This window comes from Pipistrellus kuhlii, unplaced genomic scaffold, assembly GCF_014108245.1.
Source record: "Pipistrellus kuhlii isolate mPipKuh1 unplaced genomic scaffold, mPipKuh1.p scaffold_m20_p_20, whole genome shotgun sequence".
NCBI classification, from domain to species: Eukaryota; Metazoa; Chordata; class Mammalia; order Chiroptera; family Vespertilionidae; genus Pipistrellus; species Pipistrellus kuhlii.
Genome location: NW_023425516.1, coordinates 14,574,833 through 14,592,090, shown reverse-complemented (window position 1 = coordinate 14,592,090; position 17,258 = coordinate 14,574,833). Strand labels below are relative to the sequence as shown.

At 48.4% G+C, this 17,258-nt stretch overlaps 2 protein-coding genes across 2 annotated transcripts in view; both read left to right on the top strand.

The window, feature by feature from the left end:
* Positions 1–5,567: 5,567 nt before the first annotated feature.
* On the top strand, positions 5,568–13,785 carry PSMD9 (proteasome 26S subunit, non-ATPase 9). Its single transcript, XM_036448928.2, has 6 exons — positions 5,568–5,813; positions 7,994–8,096; positions 9,833–10,044; positions 11,700–11,801; positions 13,081–13,169; positions 13,437–13,785. Exons 1-6 carry the CDS (start codon positions 5,676–5,678, stop codon positions 13,462–13,464), a joined length of 672 nt encoding a protein of 223 aa, XP_036304821.1. The 5' UTR covers positions 5,568–5,675; the 3' UTR covers positions 13,465–13,785.
* Positions 13,786–15,413: 1,628 nt separating this feature from the next.
* The window catches only part of CFAP251 (cilia and flagella associated protein 251), a 39,502-nt gene continuing 37,657 nt past the window's right edge, over positions 15,414–17,258 (top strand). Inside the window, exon 1 of the mRNA XM_045585565.1 lies at positions 15,414–16,121. The gene's annotated coding sequence lies outside the window, so the exon portion shown is untranslated. The remainder of the gene's footprint in view (positions 16,122–17,258) is intronic.

Sequence of the window (17,258 nt, the reverse complement as noted above, 5' to 3'; positions counted from 1 at the left end):
CCGAAAAATACGGTAAATTAAATGCTGCCGAAACCGGTTTGGCTCAATGGATAGAGTGTCGGCTTGGGGACTGAAGGGTCCCGGGTTCAATTCCAGTCAAGGGCATGTACCTTGGTTGCGGGCATATCCCCAGTAGGGGGTGTGCAAGAGGCAGCTGATCGATGACTCTCTCTAATCGATGTTTCTAACTCTATCTCTCTCCCTTCCTCTCTGTAAAAAATCAATAAAATATATATATTTTTAAAAAATAAATTAATTAATTAAATGCCACTGAATTGTTCACTTTAAATAAATGGTTAATTTTATGTTGCCTGAATCTCATCTCAATTTTCAAAGATGAACTGGCTTTAAAATGTTCTTCATGATTTTGTGCGTATTTTGAAGTTGAGTAGTAGATTAATATACACAAAAAAGCACAAAAAGCACACAACTAAGAGTTTTCCACAAAACGAACATACTTTTGTTTAACTAGCTCAGATCGGTGTTTTATTTTATTCTTATTTTGAACATATTTTATTGATTTTTTTTTTACAGAGAGGAAGGGAGAGGGATAGAGTGTTAGAAACAATGATGAGGGAACAACATCAATCAGCTGCCTCCTGCGCAGCCCCTACTGGGGATGTGCCTGCAACCAAGGTACGTTCCCTTGATCGGTATTGAACCTGGGACCTTTCAGTCCGCAGGCCAAGGCTCTATCCACTGAGCAAAACCGGCCAGGGCTTATTTTATTTTTTATAACAGAATTAATACAAGTTGGGGGGGGAAATACACATAATTAAAAATAAAAGAGAGAGCGAGAGTGAGAGCGAGAGCGAGAGAGAGCGAGAGAGAGAGAGAAAGAAAATGCAGAAAACAAACCCACCCATAATTCTTCATCTGTTGGCAACCACCATAAACAGTGTGGCCAGATCCACCCAGACTGCCTTCTTTTTTAAAAGTTATTTATAGAATTTACTGGAGAGACATGGGCTAATCAAATGATGTAGGTTTCAGGTGTACAATTTTACAGGCCACCTTCTAAAAACATAAACATGGACAGCTGTGACCCTTTTCCGCAACCTGTTGTCGTCAGATGTACTTGTAAGCTCTTTCCCTGGCGAGAAATCCTATGTCCATCGTGTTTGCCCGTGTATATCTCCTCGAAAGTACTGGCCGCTGTGCTGGGTGTCCTGTCTGTCCCTCCAAGTCCCTCCCCTCCCCCCGCCCCATTCTGTGCCCAAGCCCCTTTGCCCTCAGCCAGCCAGAGGCTCAGGCAGGAGAGAGAGGAGGTGAGAGGAGGGAGAAGAGGGCTGTTCCCTGCCCAGCTCCCTCTCCGCCGGCGTTTGGGCCAGTGTCCCTCTACGGAAGGCCACACTCCTGCTGGGTGCATCCTCTCTCTGGGTTCTAAAACCACTCCTGCCCCTGGGCTGGGGTCTGACCCCTAGGCTCGCCAGTCCCAGGTGGTTTTATCACCCCTTTCCTGCTCCCTTAAGCTTGCCTGTGACTGTGTAAACAGCCCTTACTTTACCTTGCTGGTTCGATTCCAGGGCACATGCCTGGGTTTCGGGCTCCATCCCCTGGTGGAGGCCATGCAGGAGGCAGCGATCAATGTTTGCGCTCACATAGATGTTTCTGTCTCCCCACCCTCCTTCCTTTCTCTCTTAAAAAAAAAAAAAAAAATCAAGAAAATATTTTTAAATAGCCTTCTGAGTGTGTCAGCTGTTTTGTGATGGGTCCTGAACTGATTCAGTAAGTAATTTAAAATTCTACAGCAATTCTTAGTGAGCCAACCACCACAAACCTACCATCAATTTGGACCTTGAGGCCAGTCGGTGGAGTGAGAGAGGCAGGAACAGAGGGTAATTGCGGCTGGCTCCTAGGCCAGGGTGGAGAGAGAATAATGGGAAATGCGCTGAGTCCCTGAAGGCAGGCAGTGTGAACTATGACTGAGCTCTCCCCCGGGTGGCTCTAGCTTCCGGATTCCATTTCCCAATTCTGGGTCTTGGCCTCTGTCTGGCTCTGAAATGGAAATGAGCAAGAGATGGGTGTTTGGAAGAGGCAAACATCAGTTCTTTGAGATTTTGGCAGCTTTGTGAAACAAAGGCTTGGTGGGTGGTCTGTCCCCCACCCCTGGCCCCCTCACAGGTAGGAGGAACCCCAGAACAGCTGGAATGGGGAAAGAGCAAGGATTGTTCTCTTAGCCTGGCCCTTAGAATCCTGTTAAACGCTGGCTCGGTCCAACATTTGAAGATAAGCCTCAGCCGGCATCCTTTGAGTCCTCAGTGGGTGGACACACAGATAAACACGTGCATTTACAATACCGCGGGGAAAGGCCAGCTTTGGGCGGTTGGGGATCGATGACCAGGGGAGGTTGAGTTTGTGCTGGGTCTTGAAGGAGGAGCTGACCTCAGCCCGGCCTGAGATGAGGCCCCAGAGGAGGGAGGAGCAGGTGCTAAGACCTGGTGCTGAAAGAGACGAAGCAATAAATGTGCCAGGAACTTCTAGAGCAGTGATTCTCAACCTTCCTAATGCCGCCACCCTTTATTAAAAATAAATAAATAAAAATGTTTTTAAAAAATATATTTTATTGATTTTTTACAGAGAGGAAGAGAGAGGGATATATATTTTAGAAACATCGATGAGAGAGAAACATCCATTCAGCTGCCTCTTGCACACCCCCTACTGGGATGTGCCCGTAACCAAGGCACATGCCCTTGACTGGAATCGAACCTGGGATCTTTCAGTCTGCAGGCAATGCTCTATCTACTGAGCCAAACCGGTTTCGGCTGCCTCGGCCCTTTAATACAGCTCCTCATGTTGTGGTGACCCCCAACCATAAGATTGTTTTTGTTGCTACTTCATAACTGTAAATTTTAAAAAAATATATATTTTACTGATCTTATACAGAGAAGAAGGGAGAGAGATAGAGAGTTAGAAACATCGATGAGAAAGAGTCATCTATCAGCTGCCTCCTGCACACCCCCCACTGGGGATATGCCCTTGACCGGAATTGAACCCGGGATCCTTCAGTCCCCAAGCCGACGCTCTATCCATTGAGCCAAACCGGTCCCGGCCATAACTGTAATTTTGCTGCTGTTATGAATCGTAATGTAAATATCTGTTTTCCCATGGGCTAAGGCTCTACAGCAGAGGTTCTCAACCCACCGGTCTCCACCCACAGGTTGAGAACCGCTGCTGTGGAGCCTAAGCCCACTGGGAAACGCAGATGTGTACGTTACGATTCATAATGTAAAGGACCCAGATGAAATGCAGGGAGGGACTCGGGGGGGACGAACAGGACACCCCGCAGGGGTGGGTTCTAGGGGGTTGCCTAGCACGCGGGTGTATTTCACAAGGCTGACCTTCTGGGAGAGTTCAGGCCGGTTGTTCTGAAGAACGTCCCTCGGTTAGGATTGGAGTGTTTGTTTGCCGTGACCCAATTCAGGGTAAACATGTTTGAGTACCACATAGTGATGGTGTGTCCTTTTCGGTGTGGATGGGCTGTCCCGGGCTCTGGTACACCTTTCAGGGCGAGGCTGGGCTCTTCGGGGCTGGCTCAGGCTACGTGGAAGGAGATTGGGGTCTTAGGGGCCAGTCTCAGGCTTTAGGGGCCAGTATCGGCTCTTCAGAGCTAGTGTCAGCCCTAAAGGAGTAGATTCAGCTATTAGTTCTTGGCTGGGCTATTCCGGTTTAGGCTACACCTTTCAGGGCAAAACATTAGGGGCACATGTTACGAAATTAAGTTCCGTCAGCTTGCTTTAGGCTGGGCTGAAATTCAGGCTGCTGGCTTTGCTACTTGGGCAAGTTGGTTATTGAGATGGTGTTGTCGGCTGTCAAGTGAGGGTAGTAACAATCCTGGCTTCAAGAGGTTGTTTATATGTAAGGCACTTAAAACAGTGTCTGGCACATTGTAACTATTTGATAAATTGTTAGTATTAATGTATTATCATCAATATTATAAAAATAGCCGGGACTGGTTTAGCTCAATGGATAGAGCGTCGGCTTGGGGACTGAAGGGACCCGGGTTCGATTCCGGTCAAGGGCATGTACCTTGGTTGCAGGCATATCCCCAGTAGGGGGTGTGCAAGAGGCAACTGATCAATGACTCTCTCTCATCGATGTTTCTAACTCTCTATCTCTATCCCTTCCTCTCTGTACAATATCAATAAAATATATATTTTTTAAAAAAGTGAAACTGAGAATTAAAAAAAAATAATAAAATAAAATTAACCATCACAGTGTTCTAAAAAAAAAAATAAAAATAAAAAAATAAAAATAGTAAAACCCAAACTTTATAGAGCTCTACTATCTGACAGGCACTGAGCCCAGCACTCAATTCTTTTATTTATTTTTTTAAATATATTTTATTGATTTTTCACAGAGAGGAAGAGAGAGGGACAGAGAGTCAGAAACATCAATGAGAGAGAGTCATTGATCAGCTGCCTCTTGCACACCCCCCACTGGGTATGGGCCTGCAACCAAGGTACATGCCCTTGACTTGAATCGAACCCAGGACCATTCAGTCCACAGGCCGACGCTCTATCTACTGAGCCAAACTGGTTTTGGCAGCACTCAATTCTTTACCCATCCAGCACCCAGGACAAAGTATGACACAAAGAAGGCATTCAATAAATATTTGTTGGCAAAGTTTCAGCTCTATGAGATGGATTTCTATTGATACACCTATGAGAAAGCTGAGGCTCAGAGAAGTGAAGTAATTTACTCAAGATCACTACATTGCCGTAAGTGGCAAGAGCCCTGAATTTGAACACAGCCTTGTAGGCTTTGTAAAAAATGAGGGATAGGAATAAGAATATGTTTTGTAGCCCTGACCGGTTTGGCTCAGTGGATAGAGCGTCGGCCTGCGGACTGAAGGGTCCTGGGTTTGATTCCGGTCAAGGGCATGTACCTTGGTTGTGGGCACATCCCCAGTAGGGGGTATGCAGGAGGCAGCTGATCAGTGTTTTTCTCTCATTGATGCTTCTATCTCTCCCTTTCCCTTCCTCTTTGTAAAAAACAAACAAAAAACAAAAAAACAATAAAATATATTAAAAAAAGAAAAGAATGTTTTATAAACCCTCCAACACGCGTAGATGTGAAGAGCTGGATTCGAGCACCATGCACGGTGCTCTCACAGTGCACCCAGTTGGCGCTCAATAAATGTTAATTGAATGAATTAGGACAGAAATGAGTCAGCTAGCCCAGCAGGTGTGGCTCGTGGTTGAGTGTGGACCCAGGAACTAAGAGGTCACGGTTGGATTCCTGATCAGGGCACAAATTTAGGTGTGGGCTTGAATCCCAGTAGTGGGGCATGAAGGAGGCAGCAGATTGATGATGTTTCTCACTTATTGATGTTTCTCCCTCTCTATTCGTCTCCCTTCCTCTCTCTCTAAAAATCAATTTAAAAAAAAGTCCCCTAGAGAGAGATAAACTAACTGGCTTTGACCCTAGCTGTGGGATCGAGGGAATCATTCCTTCGCACACTGTGCCAAGTGGAGGCACCACAAGACCGCTGGATCTAGCAGGGCGTGGCTTCAGGCGACCCCGCCCACCGACGAAATCACGTCCCTTGCTCCTCCCAGCGCTCGCGGGCGGATCGGCCGCGGTGTTTTGGCCCTCGGGCGGAGCCGTAGCCAGTCTTCTCGGGGGTCCGCAACCGGAAGCCGGGTGCCCAGAATCCCGGCTGGAGGTCCAAGATGTCGGAGGAAGAAGGCGAGTCGAGCCGGTGCTCCCCGCAGGCCGGCGCGGTGACGGTCAGCGATGTCCAGGAGCTGATACGGCGCAAGGAGGAGATCGAAGCGCAGATCAAGGCCAACTATGGCGTCCTGGAGAGCGTGAGTGTGGGCGCGGGGCTCCCGGGCGGCTGGGGGCGCCCCGACGCCTCCGGCCCCAGCCCCAACCCCTGGACCCGGGGGACTGGGAGGCCCTAGGCGCCGCAGCTGCGGCCTCTGTCGGTGGCAGAGAGGCTCCTAACGCCGAGAACCAAATGGCGTGGGTATCCTAGCAAGTGTGTACGGAGCCCTTACTCTGTGCTGGGCGTGGTTTTACTTGCTTTTTTCCACCCGTGAGCTCCTTTCTCATTTCATCCTCGCAGCAAGCCTTTGAGGTGAGCTCCGTTTTTTCGCCCATTTTAGGGATGAGGAAACTGAGGCGTTGCTTACCTTTGACCTGCCTCCCGTCACAGAGCTATAAGTTTGCAGAGGTCGGGTGATTGACAGTCACCAGCATCACCAGTCTGTGTTGAATGTTTACCAGATGTTCCGGGTTTTGCTAATCCATCCTGATGTGGGCCAGGGCGCGCCGGAGCAGGTGCTGCATTTCTGGCTATGGATTAGCGATGCTGATGCTATTGGTCAGAGGACTGGACTTTGTGTGACAGTTAAGGATCATTGTCCTTATTGCATAAAGAGGAAACTGAGGCCCAGAGGGGGGTGCCTCTCCTAGTTCCTGGAGGCTGTCAGTCATTCTTGGATTGTAGCAGTTTTACTCCCTTCTCTGCCCTCTAACTTCACATGGCCTTCTCTCTGTGTCCCAGATGTCTCTCCTTTCTCTGTTATGGATACTCGGTACTGGATTTAGTGCCCACCCCAAATCTAGGGTGATCTCAGAGACCCTTCACTTAATTCCATCTGCAAAAATCCATTTTCCAAATAAGGTCACATCCCCAGATTCTGGGGTTAGGATTTGGACATATCTTTTGGGGGGCCGCTGTTCAACCCACTTTGCATGTTCTTGGCACTGTGCTAAGCACTCTACATAGGGTCAACTCATCAATTCCCATGATAGGTGGACGGGGTGAGTACCTTCATTCCCATTTAATAACCGAGGAGGCTGAGACTGAAGGAGGTAAAGGTCTTAGCCAAGGCCCCAGGTTGTTTGTGGCAGAATTGAGATCACATCAAAGGCTGTCCGACTGCAGAATCCCTCCCCTACATCATCATCGGTGTGTAACACGTTTCACTGCTTCTGTACAGCATGCTCTGACTTACATAGGAAAAGACTGAAATGTTGAAAGAGATGTATTGTTTCAAATAGGGAATACAGTTCCATGGTCAAAATTCAAAGGCTACCACAGGATGTAAAATGAAAAGTCTCTCTCCCTCGCCTGTCCCCAGCCCCCCAGTTCCTGCTCCTCAAGGGCCCTTGGTGATATCAGTGTGTCCTTCTTTGAAAGCCCTCTTAGGTCTTTTTTACATTCAGCAGAATCCAAGTTCGGCCACAGCTGGATGCGTTTGGGGCTTTCACTCCCTTTCAGCTTCCAAGGCTGTGGCCAGATGTCAGCTGCCTGGAGGAGGAGGGTTTGGAGGAGCAAAGGAGGCTGGCCTTGGGGCTCATGCTCAAAGGAGTCATTAGTTTTATCTGCACAGTCTAACTTCAAAAAGGGAGAATGATTCACGCAGTACTTGTGTTTTTTAAAAATTAATTTAAAAACAACAACAACAAGGCCGCTGAAACCGGTTTGGCTCAGTGGATAGAGTGTCGGTCTGCGGATGGAAAGGTCGCAGGTTCGATTTCGGTCAAGGGCATGTACCTTGTTTGCGGGCACATCCCCAGTAGAGAGTGCACAGGCAACTGATAGATGTTTCTCTCTCATCGGTGTTTCTAACTATCTGTCCCTCTCCCTTCCTCTCTGTAATAAATCAATAAAATATAGTTTAAAAATAAATAAAATAAAAAAAACAGGGCTCACTGTAGAGGGTACTTGTGAGAGGATGTGAGTCACATACAGAGTCAAGGCCACAGGTGTCGCCTTCATTATGACTGCGAAGGAAGTCTGGGAAAGAGGTCTGGAGGGCTTCAGACCTGTGCGACTTCCATTTTTTTTTTTTTTTTTTTTAATGTTTTTGTTGGTTTTTCAGAGAGGAAGGAGGAGGGAGAGAGAGATACAGACATTAATGATGTGCCCTGACCGGGAATCAAACCGTGATCTTCCTGGTTTATGGGTCCATGCTCAATCACTGAGCCACACCGGGCAGGCCTGTGTGGTTTTTTTAATCACATTTCTTTTCTGCAGCTAAAAGGCGTTGGGATGGATGAGCCGCTGGTGGACTGTGAGGGCTACCCCCGCTCAGACGTGGACCTGTACCAAGTTCGAACTGCCAGGCACAACATCGCCTGTGAGTGACCCGCGGGCCCCACCTTGCAAAGGGGGACAGTAAAGCACACACATGAAATCACCAGCTTCCCACGTTATCTGCCTCCCTCTCTGCTGCCAAGACAGGGTTATCTCATTGTCTCCACGGAGGAATGAGAGCTCAGGGAATGGGTCAAACTCAGGGTTCTGTATTTCTAGCTTCTTTTTGTTTTTAAGAGCTTTACTTCATTCTGGAAACTTCATTGAAATAACAATAGAAACCCAGGTCAGATATCACTGACAATCCTAATCACATCGATTATGTGTTAGGAATCATGTTTCGCTGTTGATGATAGTGACCCAGAACAGAGGGAGAGCAGAGGTGGGGCAGTGCATTAGTTTTCTGTATCTCGTATAACTTAGTGGCCTAGAACGTCACTGACTTGTTCTCTCACAGCTCTGGAGGTGAGACCTCCACATGGGTCTCACTGGGCTAGGATAAGGTGCTGGGCAGGGCGTGCTCCTTCCGGAGAGTGGGTCCGGGGGCGAGCTGGTTCCTCGTCTTTCCCAGCTCCTTGAGGCCGCCCGCATCCCTTGTTTTGTGCCTCCTTCCATCTTCAAAGCTGACAGTCAAACCCCTCCAACTCCGATTCTGTCATATCACTTTCTTTCATTCTGCCTCCCTCCTTCACTTAAAAAGACCCTTGACGGCCTTGCCAGTGGTTCCCAACCTTTTTTTTGGCCATGCCTGAGCATCTCTAAAATCCCGGTGCCTCCCCCCCCCCCCCCCCCCCCGTGACATAGAATTCTTACTATTCAAAAAGTGAGCTCCTGTTCATGTGGAGGAGGCCTAAAGGCCATTAACTCGGTCTAAACAAGCTCCCAAAGAACAGGGCACCCGTGAAAGAGAGAAATAAAAGGAGGAAAGGACAGTTGAAGAACTGAGGAAGAAATTACTAAGAAGTTGTTAAAAAAAACAGTAATATAAAGTGATATGAAAAAATAGCAAATAAAGTTTGAAAACATATAATAGAGAACTGAAATGCATAAATATGTCACTATATATATACTGTATCCGAGGCTCCTAGAACCATAATAAATACAAAAATTTACTGTTAATAACTCATTCTCGAATTGCCCCCCTTAAAAATCAAATCGCCCCCCTGTGGGCATGTGCCCCACGTTGGGAACCCCTGCATTGGGCCCACCCCCTCGATAATCCAGGATAATCTCATTCTCAGGGTCATGAACTTAATGACATCGACAAAGTCCCTGTTGCCACGTAAAGCAGCACAGTCCCGGGTCCCGGGGATTAGGACGTGGCCGTCTTTGCGGGGCGCTTGTTCACACTGCCACAGGTGGGAGGCCAGTGGTCTACCACCAGGGTCATAGAAGGAGGGAATTATCGCCCTGACTGGTGTGGCTCGGTGGGCTGGGCGTCCTCCCTTGTACAGAGAGGTTGCCAGTTCTATTTCCGGTCAGGGTGCATGCCCAGGTTGTGGATTCGGTCCCTGGTCAGGGTGTGTAGCTAAGATACCTGATCGATATTTCTCTCACATTAATGTTTCTCTCTCCTCTCTCTCAAATCAACAAAAAACATTTTAATAAAAGGAAGGGAGTTATTGTCCACATTTTCTGCTTCCTGACTCTGTTACCTGAATCATGACTCCACCTGAGTGTGGTTTAGCGTAAGGCCGAGCGTGGAGGAAGCTCGCTGAGTACTCAGTGGATGATGAGGGAGCCTGTGTCCGCGGCCCTGACCCGGTTTCCTCCTCCCAGGCTTGCAGAACGACCACAAGGCGGTGATGAAGCAGGTGGAGGAGGCCCTGCACCGGCTGCATGCTCGGGACAAGGAGAAGCAGGCCCGGGACATGGCCGAGGCCCAGGAAGAGGCCATGAGCCAGAGCCTGGGCCAGAGCGAGGGCCTCCGCCCCCCGCAGGCCTTTGCCAAAGTGAACAGCATCAGCCCCGGCTCCCCCGCGAGCATCGCGGTAAGCCAGGGCCTGCCACCCCGAGGCTCTGTTCCGTCCACCACTGCATCCACGCATTCAGCACAGGGCTGTCGGTGGCCCATAGCAAACATATTTTTTTTAAATATGTTTTTATTGATTTCAGAGAGGAAGGGAGAGGGAGAGATAGAAACAATGGTGAGAGAGAAGCATTGATTGGCTGCCTCCTGCACGCCCCCCACTGGGGACCGAGCCCACATCCCAGGCCTATGCCCTTGACTGAACTTGAATTAGGACCCTTCAGTCTGCAGGCCAGCACTATCCACTGAACTAAACTGGCTAAGACAGTGGTCGACAAACTCAGTCAACAGAGTCAAATATCAACAGTACAATGATGGAAATTTATTTTGAGCGCCAAAATTTTTTAAAAATATATTTTATTGATTTTTTACAGAGAGGAAGGGAGAGGGATAGAGAGTTAGAAACATTGATGAGAGAGAAACATTGATCAGCTGCCTCCTGCACACCCCCTACTGGGATGTGCCCGCAACCAAGGGACATGCCCTTGATCAGGAATCGAACCTGGGACTCTTCAGTCTGCAGGCCAATGCTCTATCCACTGAGCTAAACCGGTTAGGGCGAGAGAGCCAAATTTTTTAAACTTAAACTTTTTAAAAAAATATATATTTTGATTTTTTACAGAGAGGCTGAGAGAGGGATAGAGAGTTAGAAACATCGATGAGAGAGAATCATCGACCAGCTGCCTCTTGCACACCCCCTACTGGGATGTGCCCGCAACCAAGGTACATGCCCTTGACCAGAATTGAACCCAGGACCCTTCAGTCCTCAGGCTGACGCTCTATCACTGAGCCAAACCGGTTTTGGCTAAACTTAAACTTTTTCTAATGCCACTTCTTGAAAATAGACTCGCCCAGGCCGTGGTATTTTGTGGAAAAGCCATACTCAAGGGGCCAAAGAGCCGCATGAGGCTCGTGAGCTGCAGTTTACCGACCGCTGGGCTAGGACAACACAGCAAATGCTTGTTGAAGGGATGAGTGCATTCCCATCTGTATTCTTAGAATGAAAAGGTCACCCTAGGCCAGGGCCTATGGCCAGCCTTGTGCCTGTGGCTGCTCATTATCTAAGTTCTGGCCCCTGAACAAAAGAGGTCCAGACTGTCCCTCGTCGGTCTGCCCCGAACCTGGGTCTGGACCCCAGAGAGCAGCAGTCAGCTTTTCCCCTCATATCTCAAAGCCTCCACAACCGCCAGCTTTTATCAGACACGGGGCAGACCTGGCCACCTTCTACCTCATCTGCCCTAGAAGGACCCCCCAGAGGAGGTGCCCAATTATCTGCCTTCTGCACGCATGACCTCTTCCCTTTGGGCTGGTCCTTGTCCCCTATAGCAGGCGTCCTCAAACTTTTTAAAGTGGGGGCCAGATCACGGTCCCTCAGAGAGCTGGAGGGCCGGACTATATGAACTACTAATTCCTACTGTAACACCTCGGCTGCGCTCACTGCCCAAAAAACCTGGCGGGCCGGATCAGACTCCTCTGCGGGCCGCATGTGGCCCGCGGGCCGTAGTTTGAAGACGCCTGCACGCTCTTGGCCTTGACATTGAGTTAGGTGTGGAAGGGTAAAGAACACCAGAAGCACACCTAACCTCTAGCCTGCTTTTCCATCTCTTCTCTCTTTAGGGTCTACAAGTGGATGATGAGATTGTGGAGTTTGGCTCCGTAAACACCCAGAACTTCCAGTCGCTGCAGAACATTGGCACTGTGGTGCAGCACAGCGAGGGGGTGAGCTGGGGGTTACGTGGCATTTGGTCAGGAACCCTAGAATTGCCGGAATCATAATATTTATCCTTTTGTGACTGGTGTACTGCACTTAGCATAATGTCTTCGTGGTCCTTCAATGTTGTTATATATGTCAGATTTTTCTTCGTTTTTAAGGGCTGCTTTTTTTCACTTGGCTGATAGTATCCTTTGATACACAAAATTTTTAAATTTTGATGCATCTTGTTTTAATTTTTATTAAAATAGTACATATAGCCCAGCTGTTGTGGCTCAGTTGGTTGAGTCACATGCACCAAGGGGCCGCCGATTCAGTTCCTGGTCAGGGCACATTCCTGGGTTACGGGATCCATCCCTGATCAGGGGCATGTGGGAGGCAGCTGGTTGATGTTTTGCTCTCACACTGATGTTTCTCTCTCACATTGATGTTTCTCTCTCCTCCTTTCCTCTCTTTCTAAAATTAATAAAAGGATATTTATTTATTTATTTATTTATTTATTTTTTTTTAATATATTTTTTTATTGATTTTGTACAGAGAGGAAGGGAGAGAGATAGAGAGTTAGAAACATCGATGAGTGAGAGTCATCGATCAGCTGCCCCTTGCACACCCCCCACTGGGGACGTGCCCGCAACCAAGGTACATGCCCTTGACCGGAATCGAACCCGGGACCCTTCAGTCCCCAAGCCGACGCTCTATCCATTGAGCCAAACCGGTCTTGGCATAAAAGGATATTTAAAAAAATATTAATACATACACGTCTTTAAAAAGTTAATGGTATAAAAAGATATAAAAGTAAATGTTGTTTTCTCTAATTTCATTCTCTCTGGGAAGTAACACTGTTCAGTGTTTTGGTATATCTTCCAGAAAACTTTGTGTGCGCCAAGCAATAGATATGTTCTTTTAGAAAAGGTATTCAAATGGGTTCATCCTTAGTTGGCTTTGCTTTGTATTCTTTTTTTAAAAAAATTTTTTCAGATAACTGTGCATCTTTGTTTTGTTTTGTTTTTTGTTTGAAATATATTTTATTGATTTTTTTACAGAGAAGAAGGAAGAGGGATAGAGAACTAGAAACATTAATGAGAAACATCAACCAGCTGCCTCCTGCACAGCCCCCACCAGGGATATGCCCGCAACCAATGTACATGCCCTTGACTGGAATCGAACCCGGGACCCTTTGGTTTGCAGGCGGATGCTCTGTTCACTGATAGAGCATCTCAGCATTTTAGCCTGGATTTCTTTGAGTTCTAAGGAGGTTGAACATAAACGAGCTCATTTTCCTTTCAGAAGCCCCTGAATGTGACAGTGATCCGCAGAGGGGAGACGCACCGGCTCAGACTTGTCCCAACACGCTGGGCGGGGAAAGGACTGCTGGGGTAAATGCCTGCTTTGGTTCTTTCGCACGTAGTGCCCATTGCATGTTTGTTAGACATAAAGCTGGGGGGAGGGGGTGGGGAATGATGGGAATCCCCAGGGGACCCGTAGAACTGATATGAATACTTGAGACAGGAAGAAGTCTATAGAGGCAGAGGTGGAGGGAGCCCTGGGGACTAAGAATGTGATTGACAAGCTCGGGAGGGCTCACCTCCTGATCTCTCCGAATGGAGCCGTCAAACTGATGCTGTTTCTTTTTTTTCTTCCAGCTGCAATATCATTCCTTTGCAAAGTTGATTGTCCCTGAGGACCAGTATCAGGAAAGCATCTTCTGTGGCCCAAGACTTGTGTCTAGGGGTGGATTTCTCCCTTCTCTTCTCTCCCTGGAGTTTAGGGTCTGGAAGCCTGAACTTCTGGGTGGTAGAAACGCCATGGCAATCTCTTGGGATTAAGAAAGACATTGTTCAGAACTTGATATGTGCTTAGCATCTTTCTGAGTTAGACCATGGCCCCAACTGGGAATCTCTGATGGCAAGAGGGTGGGAGTTATTCCAACAGGTGCTGTCATGACTTTATTCTTTTAGGAATTATTTTCTCCAAATAAACCGTTTTATAGTACTGATATGAGCATGTGATCACTTCAACTGTGGCCCTCTCAGACCAAAGCTCAGAACATCCTCACAGAAAGTTGGGCCCTGGCCGGTGGCTCAGTTAGTTGGAGCGTTGAACTGATGTGCCAGGGTTGTGGCTCAGTCCCTGGTCAGGGCCCATGCAGGGGTCATCTGATGAGTACATTATTAAGTGGAACAATGGAACGATATTTCTCTCTATCCTCTATAAGATAAAAGGAAAGAAAGAAAGAAAGAAAGAAAGAGAAAGAACAATAATTGTACCAAAGTCAAAACAATATTTCAGGAACATCCTTCTCTATGTCATGGGGTTTCCAGACACCAGCTGCCTGTCTCCCTTTGCAGTGCGGGTTGCTGCCCTAGATACAGAAATCTTGTCTTCAGCACTTGGACCTCCAGAGCCACAGCTGCTCCCTTTAAGAATATGGCATGCAAATTCGTGAAGCATTCTGTATTTTTATAACTTAAAAAAAAAGGAAAGGATAAGCTGAAACTGGTTTGGCTCAGTGGCTAGAGCGTCGGTCTGCAGACTGAAGGGTCCCAGGTTCAATTCCCGTCAAGGGCATGTGCATTGGTTGTGGGCACATCCCCAGTGGGGGGTGTGCAGGAGGTGGCTAGTCCATGTTTCTCTCTCATCGATGTTTCTGGCTCTCTGTCCCTCTTTCTTCCTCTCTGTAAAAAATCAATGAAACAGATTTAAAGAAAAATAAAAATAAAAGATAAGCCGGGAGGCTCTCCAGACAGTCTGCTCTCTCATCCATAATCTACCAGAGGGCAGCAAGCTCCCTTCACTTCTAGAATAAAAATGCCTGCAGATTAGCTTCTAATTTGGCTTTTTATCATTGAACTTCCTTGCCAAGCCCTCAGCTCAGCACTATTTTATAAACTGCTAAGGCGTGCTTGACGCTGATGGGAACAGCAGTGTGTACGGATCCGACCGCTTGAAAAGGCCGAGTCCTTTTGTTTTCTCTCTCTAACACGGCAAAATGGATTTCAGGGATTCCTAGGCACTCTAGTCTTTATTTCTCTCTTCACTGTATTCATCCCACCATTTGTGTAGACCCCTCTCTTTCAGAGATCTGGCACATTCTGCTGGGGTGTGTGTGTCTCAGGACCGGATTTGCTTGGGTTGGATACAGGTACCAGCTTGCCCTGACGGGAGTTGGTATTGGCCTGTGCTTCCTGCCATGGGTTCTCACACTCACCTGGAAAGCCTTCCTGTGGAGGGTCTTCCCCAGACTGTTACTTCAGCCCTGCCTCCACCTGTGTTCCCCGCCCAAGTGTTTTCAATCTTTTTTTTTTTTTTAATAAGCCCTAGACTATAATCAGCACAGCTTCTCCCATCCAGGCATGGGTGAGGGGGTGGGGAGGATCATTCGCATTCTCCTAAAGTGCTAGCAGCAGAGTCTTCTGCATCGTACCTTTGGCTGGTTTCCTGCAGGTCTTCCTTTGGGAACCTCGGGATGGCCAGGTGTGTCCTTCTCCATGAGATTCTAGGGGAGGGCCACTAGGAGGTAGAATGATCCTAATTTTTAAATATTTTTTATTAATTTGAGAGAGGAAGGGAGAGAAACATCAATGATGAGAGAGAATCATTGATTGGTTGCCTCCTGCACGCCCCACACTGGGGACGGAGCCTGCAACCCAGGGATGTGCCCTGACCCAGAATCCAACCGTGACCTCCTGGTTCATAGGTCCATGTTCAACCACTGCCACATTGGCCAGGCGATCCTCATAGATTCAACCAAACTGGATTTGCAGAAACGTTTTGTGATAAGAACAGCAAGATAACGTAACCTCTGCCATAACCTCCCGGCTAGCTGAAACTCGGAACACTTTGTCCCGGTGAGAAGGTGTGGAAGACATCTAGGTGCAGCATCCGCGAGACCGGGAAATTTAGTCTGCTTTTGGAAAAGAGAATTTTATCAAAACATTTCATACTTCACTTAATCTTGTTAAACCTTCAGAAAGTCAAAACTGCTAGTGTTTGCCGCTGCAGTTTCTCAGGAGATGGCGCCATGGGAAAAGTGGACGGAAAGAAAGACCACAAAAGCCAATTTCGCCCCCCACCCCCTCGCGGCGGCGCCTCTCCGGGGAGACCGGCAGGGGGCGCGCGCGGGCCGGCTCGCGGCTGCTTCCTGGGCACGTGACCACCTTTCGCTTTACGGCACGTCGCCTGCCGCGGCGGCGGTTACCATGGGGATAGGGCTTGGGTGGCAACCGTAACTAGGGAGCCGGAGTTGGAGAAAGCGGCTGCTGGGAAGCGGCTGAGGAGTCCGAGCAGCCGGACGACCCCGGGCTTGTGAGCACCGGGCTGGGCGCGCTGTGAGTCCGGGTCGCAGGCCACGCGGTCGGCGAAGGGGTGCCCAGCAAAGCAGGCCTCGGGGCCCCGGGGGTGCTCCCCCCAGCCCGGCAGGGCCGGGCCCGGGCCCCCGCAGGCCGCACACGGCGCTCCCCGGCCCGCTCCTGCCCCTCGCCCCCGCCCCGCATCCAGATTCACAGGCCGAGTTTGGCGGTAGAGGAGGCTCTGTGCCCAGGGCCCTAGACTTCATATCAGTGATGTTCCAGGCGGAGGCGCAGAGCGGGAGGAGGGTTAGGGTGAGGGTTAGGGTTAACTGTGTGAATAAGTCACGTCAACTCCCAGAGCCGCAAATCCTCAAGTTTGTGTAAGGAATAAGTGAGAGGAAAAAGGCTTTTTAAACAGTTGCTACCATTTCTCAAGCACTGTTTGGGCCACAACTGTGTTGAGCATTTTTTTTAAAATATATTTTTTATTGATTTTATACAGAGAGGAAGGGAGAGAGATAGAGAGTCAGAAACATCGATGAGAGAGAGTCATCGATCAGCTGCCTCCTGCACACCCCCTACTGGGGATATGCCCGCAACCAAGGTACATGCCCTTGACCAGAATCGAACCTGGGACCCTTCAGTCCCCAAGCCGACGCTCTATCCACTGAGCCAAACCGGTCCCGGCATGTATTGAGCATTTTAAAAAAATATATATTTTATTGATTTTTTTACAGAGAGGAAGGGAGAGGGATAGAAAGCTAGAAACATCAATGAAAGAGAAACATCGATCAGTTGCCTCTTGCACACCCCCGACCAGGGATGTGCCTGCAACCAAGGTACATGCCCTTGACCGGAATCAAACCTGGGACCTTTCAGTCCGCAGGCAGACGCTCTATCCACTGAGCCAAACCGGTTTCGGCTGTGTTGAGCATTTTATCAATATCATGTAACCTTCACAATAACTCTATAGAGTTGTTATTTTTTTTTTTAAAAAGTATTTTTATTTCAGAGAGGAGGGGAGAGGGAGAGACAAATATCAATGACTAGAGAGAATCATTGATTGGCTGCCTTCTGCACGCCCCCTATTAGGGATTGAGCACACAACCTGGATATGTGCCCTTGACCAGAATCGAACCTGAGACCCTTCAGTCCACAGGCCCCATGCTCTATTCA

Coding starts and splice junctions, on each gene's coding strand:
- PSMD9 (XM_036448928.2), top strand. CDS start 5,676: ATGTCGGAGGAAGAAGGCGAGTCGAGCCGGTGCTCCCCGCAGGCCGGC. Junction 5,814..7,993: donor ACTATGGCGTCCTGGAGAGC/GTGAGTGTGGGC, acceptor TCTTTTCTGCAG/CTAAAAGGCGTTGGGATGGA. Junction 11,802..13,080: donor TGGTGCAGCACAGCGAGGGG/GTGAGCTGGGGG, acceptor TTTTCCTTTCAG/AAGCCCCTGAATGTGACAGT.